The sequence below is a fragment of the Nicotiana attenuata genome, unplaced genomic scaffold, assembly GCF_001879085.1.
Source record: "Nicotiana attenuata strain UT unplaced genomic scaffold, NIATTr2, whole genome shotgun sequence".
Classification (NCBI taxonomy): Eukaryota; Viridiplantae; Streptophyta; class Magnoliopsida; order Solanales; family Solanaceae; genus Nicotiana; species Nicotiana attenuata.
The window spans coordinates 85,160-99,805 of NW_017674360.1; the positions used below are offsets into that span (position 1 = coordinate 85,160).

General features: G+C 36.7%; 1 protein-coding gene across 1 annotated transcript; it reads left to right on the plus strand.

Annotated features, from left to right (window-relative positions):
* Nucleotides 1-721: 721 nt before the first annotated feature.
* LOC109218503 (probable ATP synthase 24 kDa subunit, mitochondrial) lies at nucleotides 722-1,567 on the plus strand. The gene has a single exon (XM_019382867.1). It carries the CDS (start codon nucleotides 744-746, stop codon nucleotides 1,470-1,472), a length of 729 nt encoding a protein of 242 aa, XP_019238412.1. The 5' UTR covers nucleotides 722-743; the 3' UTR covers nucleotides 1,473-1,567.
* Nucleotides 1,568-14,646: the final 13,079 nt, after the last annotated feature.

The following is a 14,646-nucleotide window of genomic DNA, read 5'->3' on the forward strand; positions in this document are numbered from 1 at the left end:
TGAGTAGTTTTTAATTCTTCTCCGGATATATCTTTTGGTGCTGAATTATACATATCATTGCACATTCAATATTTCTCAACTTTCTTCTTGTTTGCCAATTCTCTTTATTTTGCTAACTTACATTCTTATATGATGCTTGCCCATGTTAAGGTAATTACTAACTAGAAGGATAGGTATTGTACTTTATCAGAAAGACAAAAATAAGGAGGATAAGTAATGAGCTTACTAAGAAAGGACATATGTTGTAAACTAGCAAATGTGTAAAAGGAAAATGTACACGTATCAGCAAACAATTTAGGATAAAAATCAGTCACAAGCAGGTCACAAGAACTGAAGTTGCTGCTGTTAGGAAGGCTTTGGATAAACATGTTGAAGATGGTGATGTTACAGGTGCAAAAAATGTGAATGATGCTCGTGACAAAGCTGGACAATCTAGTGAAGCAGTAACCCAGTTTTCTGTTGACGTGCAACAGGCAGCACTCTCTAATACTCACGTTTTGAAGGTACTGATAAGGGCCGGGCAGTCTAATATGCAGAGGGAGTCAGTTGTGCAGGAGAAAATCTAACTAGCTATTATGTTTAACTTATAAATGTGTATTCCCATAAAAGACGAGCGGAAAACGTCGTGGTAATAGAACTCGCCCCTCGAAACATCAGCAGTACAGAGCTTTTGAACACTCCGATAAAACTCACTGCTTCTGTTTCGAATTTCATCGACAAAAGCTGTAATTTCGATCCATCAAATGGCTCTCGCTTCTCGCTTGCTTTCCAGATCCACTCGCCAGTTATGCGCTGGTCAGGTTGTCCTTCGCCCCAAGCATGCAATTCCAATTCGTTGCTTTGCCAAAGAAGGTGTTGCTCCCACTGCACTGAAGGGAGATCAGGTGTTGAAGGACATCTTTTATGAGGTTAAGAACAAGCTCGAGACATTAATTGGTTTTCTACGAAAGGAGAAGATCAACATAGATCCAGAAGATCCTGTTGCTGTATCTGAGTATGCCAAAGTCATGAACTCTGTAAGACAAAAGGCTAATCTCTTATCAGAGTCTCAAATAATTAAGTTCAACATTGAAGTAGAAACTCATGAAATTCCAGATGCTCGGACTTATTTATTGAAACTGAAGGAGATGCGTGTCAAGAGGGGCCTTATCAATGAGCAAGGTATAGAGGATCTGCAGATGGCAGCACTAGATAAAGTTGAGAAAGAAATCAAAAAGCCACTAATGAGGAATGACAAAAAGGGAATAGCTCTTCTAACAGCTGAGTTTGATAAGATCAACCAGAAGTTTGGCATTCGTAAGGAAGATCTGCCTAAATACAAAGAACAGTTAGAGCTGAAGATTGCAAAGGCACAATTAGAAGAACTGAAAAAGGATGCTCCTGAAGCAATGGAAACTCAGAAGAAGAGGGAAGAGTTCAAGGATGAGGAGATGCCCAGCATGAAGTCTCTGGACATCAGAAACTTCATTTAAAAATAATATTTTCTTCAAGACTTATTTTTCTTTTGCACCTTGTTGATCTCCTGCTACCCTTGAACATAAATTTTCTTATACCTAAACGTGTAGCTGTACCAGACATCCAAGAGGCTGCCTTCTGAATAATAAGAGGTCTGACCAAGAATTTAATTTTTTTATGATTTTGGGGCCCGAGTTTCTGTCTGCTCCTTATTTGCAACTGATCTTGGTCAGTTGTTTTGTGCACTCTATACTTGATTTCAATGAAAGAGAACTAAGATGCGTGATTGTATCATAAAAAAGCTTATAAATGTCAATATAAAAAATACATCTGTATTCATTTATTGATGCAATAATTTTTTTCCTAGTCGTATCAATAATGATGAATGCGATAGGTGAAAATAAAAATTGGAAAACACTCAAATCCAATATACATGTAAATATTGTTACTGTTTTCGGATAATGATTTTTTCTATGAATAGAGAATTGACTAGATCAGACCCAATGGTAAATTTGGTAAACTTCACGTTACACTATTTTTCCAGCTACTATCATCTCAAAATTTAAGCACCGACACAAAGATCCACTACCCCAAAAGAAAAATACTCACACAACCAAAACTAAAGGAGAAGTTTGTGATGGCTAAACAACTAAATTGGTGCAAATAACATAACATCTTAAAGAACCCACAAACAATTAATCACAAGAAAACCAACGAAATACACAAAGCAAGCAAACAAATTAGTCTATTTAACCAACGAAATACACAAAGTAAGCAAACAAATTAGTCTAATTTCGTTTACTCAGAACCCAATTAATAACCCAAGAAAAAAAAAATACAAAGTAAGCAAACAAATAAAGGTCCAAAACAGTACATATCAATAAGTCTATAGTTAGCCAGAAGCTAAATCAGTGTAAACGAAAACCCAAATTAACGAAGCATACCCAAAATTAAACAAAACAAAATTACTTCTTTTTAGCCCAAGAATCTGAAGTTATAAAAAGTTCAAAGCTTTGAGTATAAAAGAAAGATTGTACAGAGGTACCCAGATATTGTACACAATAAAAGATTATTTTTCATCCCCATTACTAAGAAACTAGAAAAATTGAATCTTACGGTATAAGAACAAAACTAAAAATTGAAAAAAATAGAAAAGTTTTGAGCAAAGAAATACTTACCAATAGAGAAAGGGATGGAGATTTGCAATATATGGGTGAGAGTAATCTGAAGACACATGCAACAGAGAATTGAAAGGAGTAAATTAGGTTAAGGTGAAGCTGCGCGCAGTGAGAGAAAAATTTGGGGAAAGGACGATGATATTGTACTGGGGGGAAATTTTGGAGTGAAATTTTTAGACTTTTGCCTATAGTTCCTAACTGAACGTCTTTAGAATTATTAGAATTGGAGGAAATATTTTACAAAGTGCAATTTTGGTGGGAAATTTTTGGGGAAATATTTTATAAAGAATTTTTAGGGTACGCTTGTAAAGTGTTGTATTTAATATGACAATATAACAACCCTTTAAAAACGTAGCAATGCACCTAAGAAGCGTGGCCAAAATTTTTAGATTTAGGCGACACTTAAAAAATATTGTCTTTATATTTAAAAGGAACGCTTTATAAGTGTTACCTTAAAAGCTGTGGCCGAAGACTATACTCAAAGGCCACGCCTAAAAAGTGTTCCTACAGATACTTTTGACAATACTTTTTAAGGCGTTGCCTAAATTAGTGTGGCTGTAGGCATAAAATGTTGTAGTGTTACCAACTCGGTATATTATTCGTACTGACGTCCTTTTGTTGTGGACACTGCATTCATGCCTGCAGGTATATATAATCAGTTTGACGAGCCCTCATAGTAGACGAGGTTAGCATTTAGCGAAGGATTGCTAAGACTCCACCTCATCTGGAGTGCAGCCGAGTCTATGAGTCATCATGTCCGAGTTTTGCTACAGACTTATTGGTAGGCCGGTGCCCTGTCCTGTTTGATGTCTAATACTCTTAGAGGCTTTATAGACAGAGGTTCATTTTGTACAGTATGTAAGAGGCCTTGACGGTCCATATGTTTTCATGTTTTAAGAACGATGGTTCATTGATACGAGTTGTGACCCACCTATGGTTATACATTATGAGTTGTGGCCATGTTGACCCAACTTATCTGGACAAACTATTAATTTTGACAAATCAAAAATATTGTTTTCAAAAAACTGCAAATCTGCAACTAGAACATCTGTACTACAACTTTTTCACATGAATGAGGAGAAAAGTTTTGTCAAATATCTAGGATTCCCTATTTTTATCAAACAACCAACAAAAAGGGATTATCAATTTTTAATTAACAACTTTAAAAATAAGTTGGCCGGTTGGAAAATAAATTTTTTATCAAAAGCAGGAAGGACTACTTTAATTCGCTCTACTTTAAATCACCTTCCTAATCATATTATGCAATACATTAGAATTCCAACTTATATAATATCCCATCTAAATCGATACCAAATAAATTTTCTCTGGGGTACATCTCCTCAGCAGAAAAAATTACATCTTATTAAATGGAGCACAATTACACAACCTTTAGTACAAGGGGGATTAGTTATACAAAACCTAGCTACTAAGAACAAAGCCTTACATGCAAGTCTTGCATGGAGACTATTTTAAAATCCACACCAATTATGGCACAACTTTCCTCCACAAGTATCTACGATCATCAAACTCATTTAAAGCCAATATCTCCTCTACTTGGCGCAATATTATGACTGGATGGTCTCACTGTTGATTAGGCTACAAATGGAATATTATGAACGGCCAACACATTCAATTCTGGTCAGATCCTTGGATCCAGCCTAATCTCTCGATTCGTAATTGTTTAACGGGACCTCTACCTTGTCTTGAAGAAAAAATATTTGTCTCCCATTACTACTACAATCATAGGTGGCACCTTGACAAATTACCTTTTGTTTTACCACCCCAGTTACAATCTAACATCCTAAAATTTACTTGCCTTTTTCCCCAACAACACATGATCAAATATGTTGGGCTAATACTCCACATGGACAATTCTCGGTTAAATCTATTTATAACTGTCTTATAAAACCCACAACCTCACAGTATTCTTATAAATGGATTTGGACACTTCCTATCCCCCCAAAAATATCCTTCTTCCTCTGGTTACTTTGCCATAATAGATTACCCACAGCGGTGTATCTTACACATTTAGGAATTATAACTTCTTCCTTATACCCAGAATGTCATCTAGCCCCTGAAAATATAATTCATCTCTTTTTTGATTGCTCACATGCAAATCGCTTATGGACTGACCTTCATGACTCTTTTCCCCATCCCACTTCCACTACATCCACAATACTTGATACCATTTGGTTACACCAATTCATACACACACCATTAGCAAATACTCCCCATAAAATACCTTCTACAACTTTTATCCCATTTGTACTATGGAACATTTGGGTTACAAGAAATAAGAACATTTTTGAACATCAAAGAATCCATTTAAATCTACCTTTCATTATTAATAAGGCAGCAGAATACTGCTTTCTAACCACACCTAAGACCATTCATAAGTATACAACTCCTCTATACATAAAATGGCATCCTCCTACAGGTTCTACTTATAAGTTAAACATTGATGGCTCTTGCTCATATAACCACCAAGGTATTGGAGGCATTTTTCGCGACCATCAAGGGCATTGGATTTTAGGTTTCTCGAGCAAAGCAAATCCCAGTACAAGTTTTCAGACAGAACTTCTTGCACTCCTAATGGGGTTAAAGCTGGCTGTGCAACGACACCTCCAACCTCTTGTTATCGAAACAGATGCACATGCCATATTAGGTATGTTTAGCTCAACTACTACTATGCCATACACTAACATAATTCACGATTGCAGGTTACTCCTTCTACAGCTGCATAGTCCTCCCATATTAGCTATTTACAGAGAGCAGAATGGTGTTGCAGATACTTTCACTACAAGAAATCACACTTATTGCGGCGACATAAGTCGTCACAAAAACCATAGAAGTCGCTGCTAAAGGGTATTAGTGGCGACTTTTGTATTGCCACTGGGGAAACCGTCACTGAAGGTTACTTGAGGCGATGCTTGAGGTCGCCACTAAAAGACCATATTTTGTGGCGACAAAGTTGCCACAGAAGATTTAAAAAAACGCTACAAAAATCTGTTCCATAAGAACAAATATTAGATGGGTCGCCACTATAAATGTCCTTTAATAGCAACTAAACCTGCTACAAATAATATTGATGTTCAGTGGCAAGATTATGTCGCCACTATAAATATCCTTTAGTAGCGACTGAACCTGCCACAAAAAACATTTATGTTCAGTGGCAAGATTATGTCGCCACTATAAATATCCTTTAGTAGCGACTGAAATTGCCACAAAAAATATTTATGTTCTGTGGCAAGATTATGTCGCCACTATAAATATCATTTAGTAGCGATTAAAGTGGCCACAAAAGTTTTAACGATGAAAGACACAATATATTCTGTAGCGACTAAAGTCGCTGCAAAAGAAATTGACATTCTGTGGCAACTTATATATCGCAACAGTTTATAATTTTTTGACAAAACTATGTCGCCAATAAAAGTTATTTTCTCAACAATTATAACGACCAAAATTATATACATTTCCATGCCAGTAGGGACCTAATTCTCTAAAATTTCATATAGAGATATTCATATCAATTAACTATCAATATTAAAGCAACCAATAATGCTTGACAAACACCAAAAAAATTTCTCAATCCTAATATTATAAATATTATCATTACTAAAAAGTCAATTACATACATACTACCCGACACTTCATTATGCATTATAAGTGTACGCATATACATATCCCAAAAACGACAAAATATTAAGTGCCTTGTAATTGCTCCTTGCCCGACACCATTGTAACTGCTCCTTGACGACACCATCCTTGAACAATACCACTGTTTAAGTGCCTTGTCCCTGCTAAACAAATAGAATGTTGAAAGTGAAGAATCAGAGAACTGATAGTTATAACAGTGGCAGAATACAAGTCGACAAAAACAACCACAGACATCAACCAAAAGAAGCCAACTTTAATTGGGACAAGTTGAACCAAATAACCATTTTCAAATCAGCAGCAACATTAACACACAGACCAATTCAAGAGAGTTTAAGGGAGTGAGCTTTATATGCAAAAAGGGGTAGAAGCTTTATTTACAACTAGAAACATATAAGATTGATAGAGGAAAATCTTATATGCAAAAAGGGCAGAAGCTAACTACAGGGATGGTAAGCCTTCTTGGCAAGTAAAGAGGAAAATCCAAAACACCAAGAAAACAATTTATGAACTTGCAGTAAGATGATGAGGTACCAAAAGTAGAGGAATTTATTACTTCAGTTTGTTTCTCATTAGGACATAATTCAGAACACTTTTACTCATCAACACACCCTAACAATTCAACCCCAATATCGTTATCCAACTCATCTTCTTTGTCAGGTGAATTCACATTTTTTACTGTTTCCTCCTTACTAAAGAAATGCATGGCGAAGACCACACAAATGTAAATGACATAAATAGATGAGCAGAACAAAGAGCAGCTAGAGCAGCTAGCCAGTTCTATAAATGACACAAATGTACTTTCCATTCTAAAGTACTTGCTCAATCAATTAGAACTTTCCAGTTCACAAAATCAATCTTTACCAAGATATCCCAGTAACGAGCAGAACAAAGAGCAGCTAGAAGATTCAAACTCAAGAGCATCTAGAACAAAATACTCAACAAGAGCAGAACAGGTGCAGGACGGAAGCAAGAGTTTCAAAAAATAATATTGCAGCACTATTCACACTAAAACGCTTGCTAGTGAGGTTGCACAGAGAAAAAGTATCAATGGTTGACTCCATAATTTCAAGACAGATCCAGATCATTAGTAGTGTTGAAGAAAGTCAAACATTCAAGTTCTTCAAAAGCCAGCTTCAATGAGGCCTGACTGAAACTTCTTAGTTATGAAAAATAAGAAGATGATGCCAAAAACTGGTCCTAGTCATGGCATCAGAATTTCCACACCTTGCTCCACACCCGTTGAGAACAAGGATTTGGTTTTTTTCTTGTACTTCAATTAAAGAGGTGGCAAATGCGTCTTAACCTTACAAACGTTTTTTGCTGTGAGTTGTGTTGCTATTCTAAATATGTGCCTATAAAGAACACGGAATGGAATGTGAGCACAAGACGATATCCGTATATCCTTCATCTAACTGTCAACAGAAACTACCTCCTCTTCACAGCTCTGCTTTTAGGCTTCCCAAAGCCTAAAAAGAGGAGAAAGAACAGGCATTGACGTATGTTATTACGGAGCTCGGATTAAACAAAGTTAGAAACAGCATGATTGAGGACCATTCATTTAGAGGGATATCAGGTGGGGAGAAAAATATAAGAGGGTAATCATAGGTCAAGAAATGCTAATCAACCCAAGTTTATATTGCTAGATGAGCCTACTTCTGATTGATTTTCTACAACACTCTAGGCCAGATGCTACACCCAGGATTCTAACTATAGTTAAGCGTCTTAGCCAATGTGGCAGAACTGTTGATCACTACAACTCCACCAGCATCCAGTAGCTTACCATTTATGTTTTGATAAGGTAGTCTGCTTTCTGAGGCTTGCCTATTTACTATGGTCCTGCAATCTACTGCCTTGGAATACTTTCTCCTCTGTTGGTTTTTTCATACTCTATCACTCTTAATCCTGCTGATATCCATTGCTCGATCTAGGCCAATGGAATTCATCACATTCTAACATAATTCATACTTTCATCACCGAAAAAAAAGGCAAAGAAGCATTCTGAGTTCTAGCACAAATTCCTTTTCAATCTCAGTTCTTTCTCTTTGCAGCAAGAATGTGAAATGTTTAATTCAGGGATAGAAACTTAGCAGTATCACTTGCTTTATACTATTACTTCCTGTTTTCATTTGATAACATAATCTTCAAGGTGATTGCCAGTTTAACTGAAAGAGACTTCAGCAGAAAACGGAACCAATTTCTATTTGGTTAAGGAAGAGCGGAGCAAGTACCTGTTGTGTTGCATTTCTGTGAAAAAAATAGCCAAGATTGCTCCTTGCATTGCTTCTTCTCCATTTCTAGAGAGATTCCTTCTTGTCTGCTCTGCATTTGCGTGTTGACGCTTCCTCATTGCTGGTGACGCTCCTCTGCCAAACTCTTTCACAACTCAATTTCCATATTTCTTCGCAACTCAGCAGCCATTTGTTCACGTTTCTTCTGCAAAACTCCTATCCATCTCGGCTTGCATCTCTGACGCAGCCAATATCATAGCAGAAGACACGCTGGCCTCTATGTTTGCCTGCCCTGAATGTTACTCTTTTTTAGGAGGCCTTCTCTATCCGCTATCCTTTTCCACGGAACATAGCCTGCTTCTCCTCACCAACACGGAGGATAAAATCTCATCTCTATTTCATGGGATGCTCGTTTCTCCTCAGATTGTTGCTGAGCGAGACAACTTCCTGGATTGACTCTGCATTTATTGCATAATCATTAAATCAAAACATAACTAAAACATATTAAATGAAACTTACAGAAACAAAAAGAACTTTATAAGTGTTTTTAGATAAATTACATGAAATTTTTGGGATTGTGAATCAAACCACACCAGTTTCGCCTCTATCATTCTGCAGTTGTTATGTTGTTTCTTTCCCAAACTTATCTGGTCGACTGGGCGGTTGCCGAAGGTGCTTATATCACCATTGTGCCTCCAATTCTCCAGTAATAGGATTTCTCTGCAATATAGTTACGGAAGAAAAAAATAATATAGGCGAATATATAAATATGTAACTAACAAAAGATCATTATGTGATAGCCTAGGGACTTAAATATTATTTTTTACCGTTCGATCCTCAATAAATGCATCCCATCGATTGTTGCTCCAATGTTAAGACACTTCAAGTGGAAAGTACGGTTTAACAACAAAGACAACTTCGAGACTTTTTTACCCAACCAGGATAAAGTTCTGTCTCAGCATCTTCTAAACAATTTGTAGAACTTGTTGCATGTAAACATTTGCTTTTCATTGTCCTCTTTGATATAATTTATATCCTCCACATCGTATATCCACAAGCATCAATGAAATCATGTTCAGTAATATATATCCTCTTCAATGCTATCAATCTTCGCTTCATCACTAACGTGCCAATTATTAGAAGTTTCAAACTCTAACTTAGTATTCTCATGCAAGTCCCACACTTTTATAAGAATCCCAAAAACCCTTCTTCAATTAAATCTCCTCTTACACACCCTTACTTGAACGCTGTAGGGTATTCATACACCCTTTCAAGGACACCGAATCATAGTGTTCACCCTTGGTTGGCTGACGCATGCCCATTAGGCAAGTGTTCTACTCATCTCTATATCTGTCGGACTCTATTCTCTAATATTCAACCAACTTATCATCATATCTGTATTAAAAATAAATTAATTAATTTACCAATTAAAGGGAAGGATTATGATAATAAAAATATATATTAATAATTAACAATACAAGTAGTATTAAACAAGCAAGTCACAAAACACATTATTCAATCAGAAAATAAGTTGCTCGATATGGAAATTAGTGGAGCCTAAGCTTGTCGAGTACCAATTGCAGTGGCAGAAAATTGATACTAAAATGAATCTGCCTGATGGTGCACAGTTTTAGTTACAAGGTGTAACTTAGGCAGCAGCAAAGTTTTAAGTTTACAAGGTGTAACTGACGGCAGCTAACAACAGATGGACTAAAAGTAGTCGTTAGCTCGCGGTGGAAATCCACTGATGCGTGCCACCAATTCTTCCAACAAGTCTGGGATTCAAAGAATGTTATACTGTTCCAGAAATCGAACGGCAATTAGCTAGGAATGTCTCAGACTATGGCTATAAGAAGCAGAAAAACTAGGGTGTTAAAGACTCGAGGACTGGATTGATAAGTTATAGTGTGTTCAAACAACAGAAGGGATCGACTGTAATGCTACAAGTGAAACAAATCTATAAGTCAGCCAGCGATACAAAGCTATTGGTGTGTATGATTGAGGGTACGTGAACATTTACATGCTGAGCTTTGGAGTGGCAGATAAACTTCTTAAGCTGGAATATGGAAAATTTCTCTGGAGTTATGCAAGCTATACTGGGGGCTTTGAAAACTACTGTTCGATCGAAGCAAACAATGGATTCCTAAAAGACCCAAAAGTGCGATGGCAGTCGGAGTACCTACTGCACAACAATCTGAAGTTCAAGAGTGTGGAAATACAAAAAAAGGTATAGCAGTTTGCACATTGACCAAGCGAGAAAGATATCAGCTATGCAGGAGAAACCGAAAGTTTACTGTTGTGATCTGCGGCACAAATTAATAAACAATCAGTTCTTAAGGCTAACAGGAATGCATGTGGTACAAGGGCAGCGTACTTGAATACTCAAAGCAATTTGCTTCAACCTCCAAAGCAAATTTAGATACAAAGATAAAACTGGACAGAGGATGAATAAATCACCTCGCAAGAATTCAAATCACCCCAGATCTTCAAAATCAGATTGTACCATCCAATGCCATTGGGAGTTTCGAACTCCGTTTGATGCTTTGTGAATGAGGGGAACACTTTACGAAGGAGCTGAAAGTAAGGAGGCAACAGATGGATAATGATACAAGATAATAGCTGAAAAATTGAGCTCTACAGGAAACTGTAAAGCAAATATAATGCAAAGGATACGATAGGTGCTACACTTGAATCACATTGGTGAACAATAAAAACCATAAGCAGCTACAACAAACAATGATATTTCCAATCCGGAGCTAGATAAAATGGTAAAGAATGCTCCAAGCAGCTATGTGGATGAACACAACATCAAAAAATAGGCAACCACAAGCTTCCAGGCAGTAGCACAGCAACAAGGAAGTTTTCCAAGAAAACACAAGTGGCGACTTATTGGTTCGCAGGACATTGTTCCTGTCTATGCGGCACAAAGCCCGAGGGTACACAATTCTAGTAGCCCAGACTACATTTTTCTAACCCTCAAGTCTGAACAAATAATCAAAGAGGCCCAGAATATCTATTCGTGACTGAGTACTCAAAATATTAAACAACCAATGGTTCACATTGAACACCTTTGTTTTTGAGAATACCATTGACAATTCCTCTAGATTGTGGAGAATATGGAGGTGAGCTCAGAAATCATGCGAACAATACAGCATGCCATGTGAAAATCATACTAAACTGGCCACATAAACTTCATTCATTGTCAAGTCTTTTAGGGAATTAAGCATATATTCTCAGATTCGTAGTTTTCATACTTATTACTTTAAACTCTCGAACACGACAACGGAAGAAGACCTATGGGGTACAAACAGAAATAGTTTAAAATCGACCCGACTAAAGCTTAGCAAGAGGTTGTATAGTTCTAAATGCTGAGTCTAAAAGATTAGGGATTTTAACATTACCGAGTTGTAAAATTCACTTTTATATTTTCTTGCCCTTTGCCGACTTTGCGCCAGGCCGAGCAGTAATCAAGTTCGAATACTTGAAGTTGAAGAAGCTTTTGAATCGAAAAGACCCTAGTGTACTTCTTCTTCGACAACATTTGGTTCACAAATTCAACCAAAACTCGTGTCAAAACCAGCTTCAATCTTGAGATTTAGCTTCAAAATGAAGTTTCCGGCAGTATCATAAACAAACCCAATCGAATTCACATTCTCTGATTTGAGGGATTTCGATTTGGGTGAGATTTTTGAGGATTTTCGATTTGATTTCGTATATCTGGACAAGATTCTAACCTGAGAGTAGTGCATTTTGGGTTTCAAGGTAGGGATTTCTAGCTAAGGACGGATTTTGGGCGTTTCACTGTTTCTTGACATCCGAGACGCATGTGTTCGAGATGATGAGTGTTCTTCACTTCTGTCTCTGGAGTTCTCAGGGCTTTAGTGTTTCTTTTGTTATGTTTAATTTGCTAGTTTATATTTCTTTAAAAGGTAAATTAGGAGCGACCACTTTACAGGCAGTAGCGGCAATTACATTATTTAGCGGCGACTTTGGTTGCCAATACCTAGCTCACCACAATAAAATGGAGCCAAAATATTCTATTTAGCCGCGAGTGAACAATTTTAGCACTTTAGAGGGCAGACCACTAAATAGTCCGCTGCTAAATATATTCAAACCATGTGGCGACTTTAAAGTCGCTACTAATAATATTACATTTGTAGCAACTATAGCGTTGCTGCTACAATGTCGCACTCAATTGTTCCAATTTCTTGAGTGATAGCTAAAATATGGATCCATCCACATTACACATGAGAAGTGCTTACTTTTTGACACACCACATCTTTTGCAAATCTCCATATTATAACCCAGGCTATGCAGGCCCTATATTACAAAGGAGACTTGTTCTCCGGCAACTTTCAATATTTCCCACACAACTGCCCTCTTGTACTATTAGTTTGTGTAAAATTAGTCGTACTATCCTAGTAATAATAGTGTTAGTCTCTACTTGTTAATTTTCAGCTCTATAACATGCTTTCTGGTTTCTCAATCTAGAACCCCTTCCCCTTCTCTCCTGGCTTACCGGATGAGCTTCACTCACCTTCTCCGGGCCACCTCCTGGCACCTGGGAATCCATCGTTTGGTCTCACCATTTTTTCCGTTACCGGCCCTCTGATGGTTCCTCACGCTTGGGGTTTTGCTGAAGAGTTTTAGTGTGAAAACCTCAGTTGACCACGATTAAAGCGTGCGATTCACCAGACCTTGTTTGATATTCTAAAGGGTATTTTTTTGCCCCTCTTGATGGCCATCTCCGCCTTTGCTCTGGCAAGCCATGGTCTGTTATACGAGTCCTCTGCCTGGAACATTCGGATTCACTCCTGCTTACTCTCGTGCTGTCATAGTGGTTTATATATAATAATAACAATAATCCTTTTGACAAATAAGAAAAAAAAATTCAACGTAACTATCCCATAGACCTTTCTCAATAACCCCAACTGATTTGATAATAGCTGAGTTCCTTTCTTATGACAACCCTTAGCTTTATTCGGATTAAGGGTTCCTTTTATTTATTAAATTCATTTCTTAAATTTGTATCTTTGAGGATCGTTCTAGATCCTATTTTCGCGCCTAAACCTTTTAAACGTGGTTTCTTTCGAAAAGTTAAATTGACGTCAAAATTAAACCTTTTATACTTTGTTTTCCTGATATTTTAGTGAATGATTGCATTCTTCTTTTGGCATAAAATTCTTTCTGGTCTTAACTGTAGAGTCTTTCTGTGCAGTCTGTTGTTCAATTTAAGATATTTTTCTTAACATTTTCTACTATGTATTTTCCGATTGTTAGGTTTCTTCTACCATTTTTCTTACAGTTTTCCTTGCTTAAAAATTAGTATTAATAATATGTTTTACTTTTCTTACAAAATCCACTTAAACCTAATAAATTTAAGTAAATTAACATTAACTTTCATACATGAGAATGAATAAAGCCTGTAAGTTTTTTGTTCTTTACATGTGTTTATCATCACAGTGCCTACTGAGTTACTTGTGTTAAAGTTTTCCTACGTTTGATCTAATATGCTCTCTGATCTACTTTGAGTATTTTTTATTTAGCTTCCGTTTTAAAAAAAATCCATTAGGTTCTTAGATGAGTCTTCTTTCACAATGTTTCTGTGTGAGTTTAACCCCGAGGTCTGTACTTTGATATAGCAAAGTGTATTCACAGATTAAGTTGTTCTTTTACTATGTTTGACTTCATCTCTACTCGAGTGAAGTAACATGAACTCGTATCAAATGTTGAACATCCGGTAAAGACGCTATTTGTAAAAGGTCTCTAAGTTCCCTATATATGCAGACCTGTTGGCATGATACTCGGTTGTCTTCGATAGTATCTTTTTCCTTGATTAAACTTGTTACCCTCATCTCTACGATCTCAAGATAAATTGTTGTTGACGATCATAACAACAAGCCATGATATAAGACTATTTTTAGTTAATTTGGGGTGGTTCATCCAGAGTTTATTAATAGAGAATCTATTGAGCTATTTGTGATATGATACTATACAGGGTTCATTCTTTGAAATTGGATTAATCTTGTAAGATTCATTTCAGAAACCCGTAAGCAATAATGTTCGATGTTTTTTAAACTGAAGTTGATGTCATCTGGTTGACTCACTGAGGTCTTGAAGTCTTTGTT

Coding starts and splice junctions, on each gene's coding strand:
- LOC109218503 (XM_019382867.1), top strand. CDS start 744: ATGGCTCTCGCTTCTCGCTTGCTTTCCAGATCCACTCGCCAGTTATGC.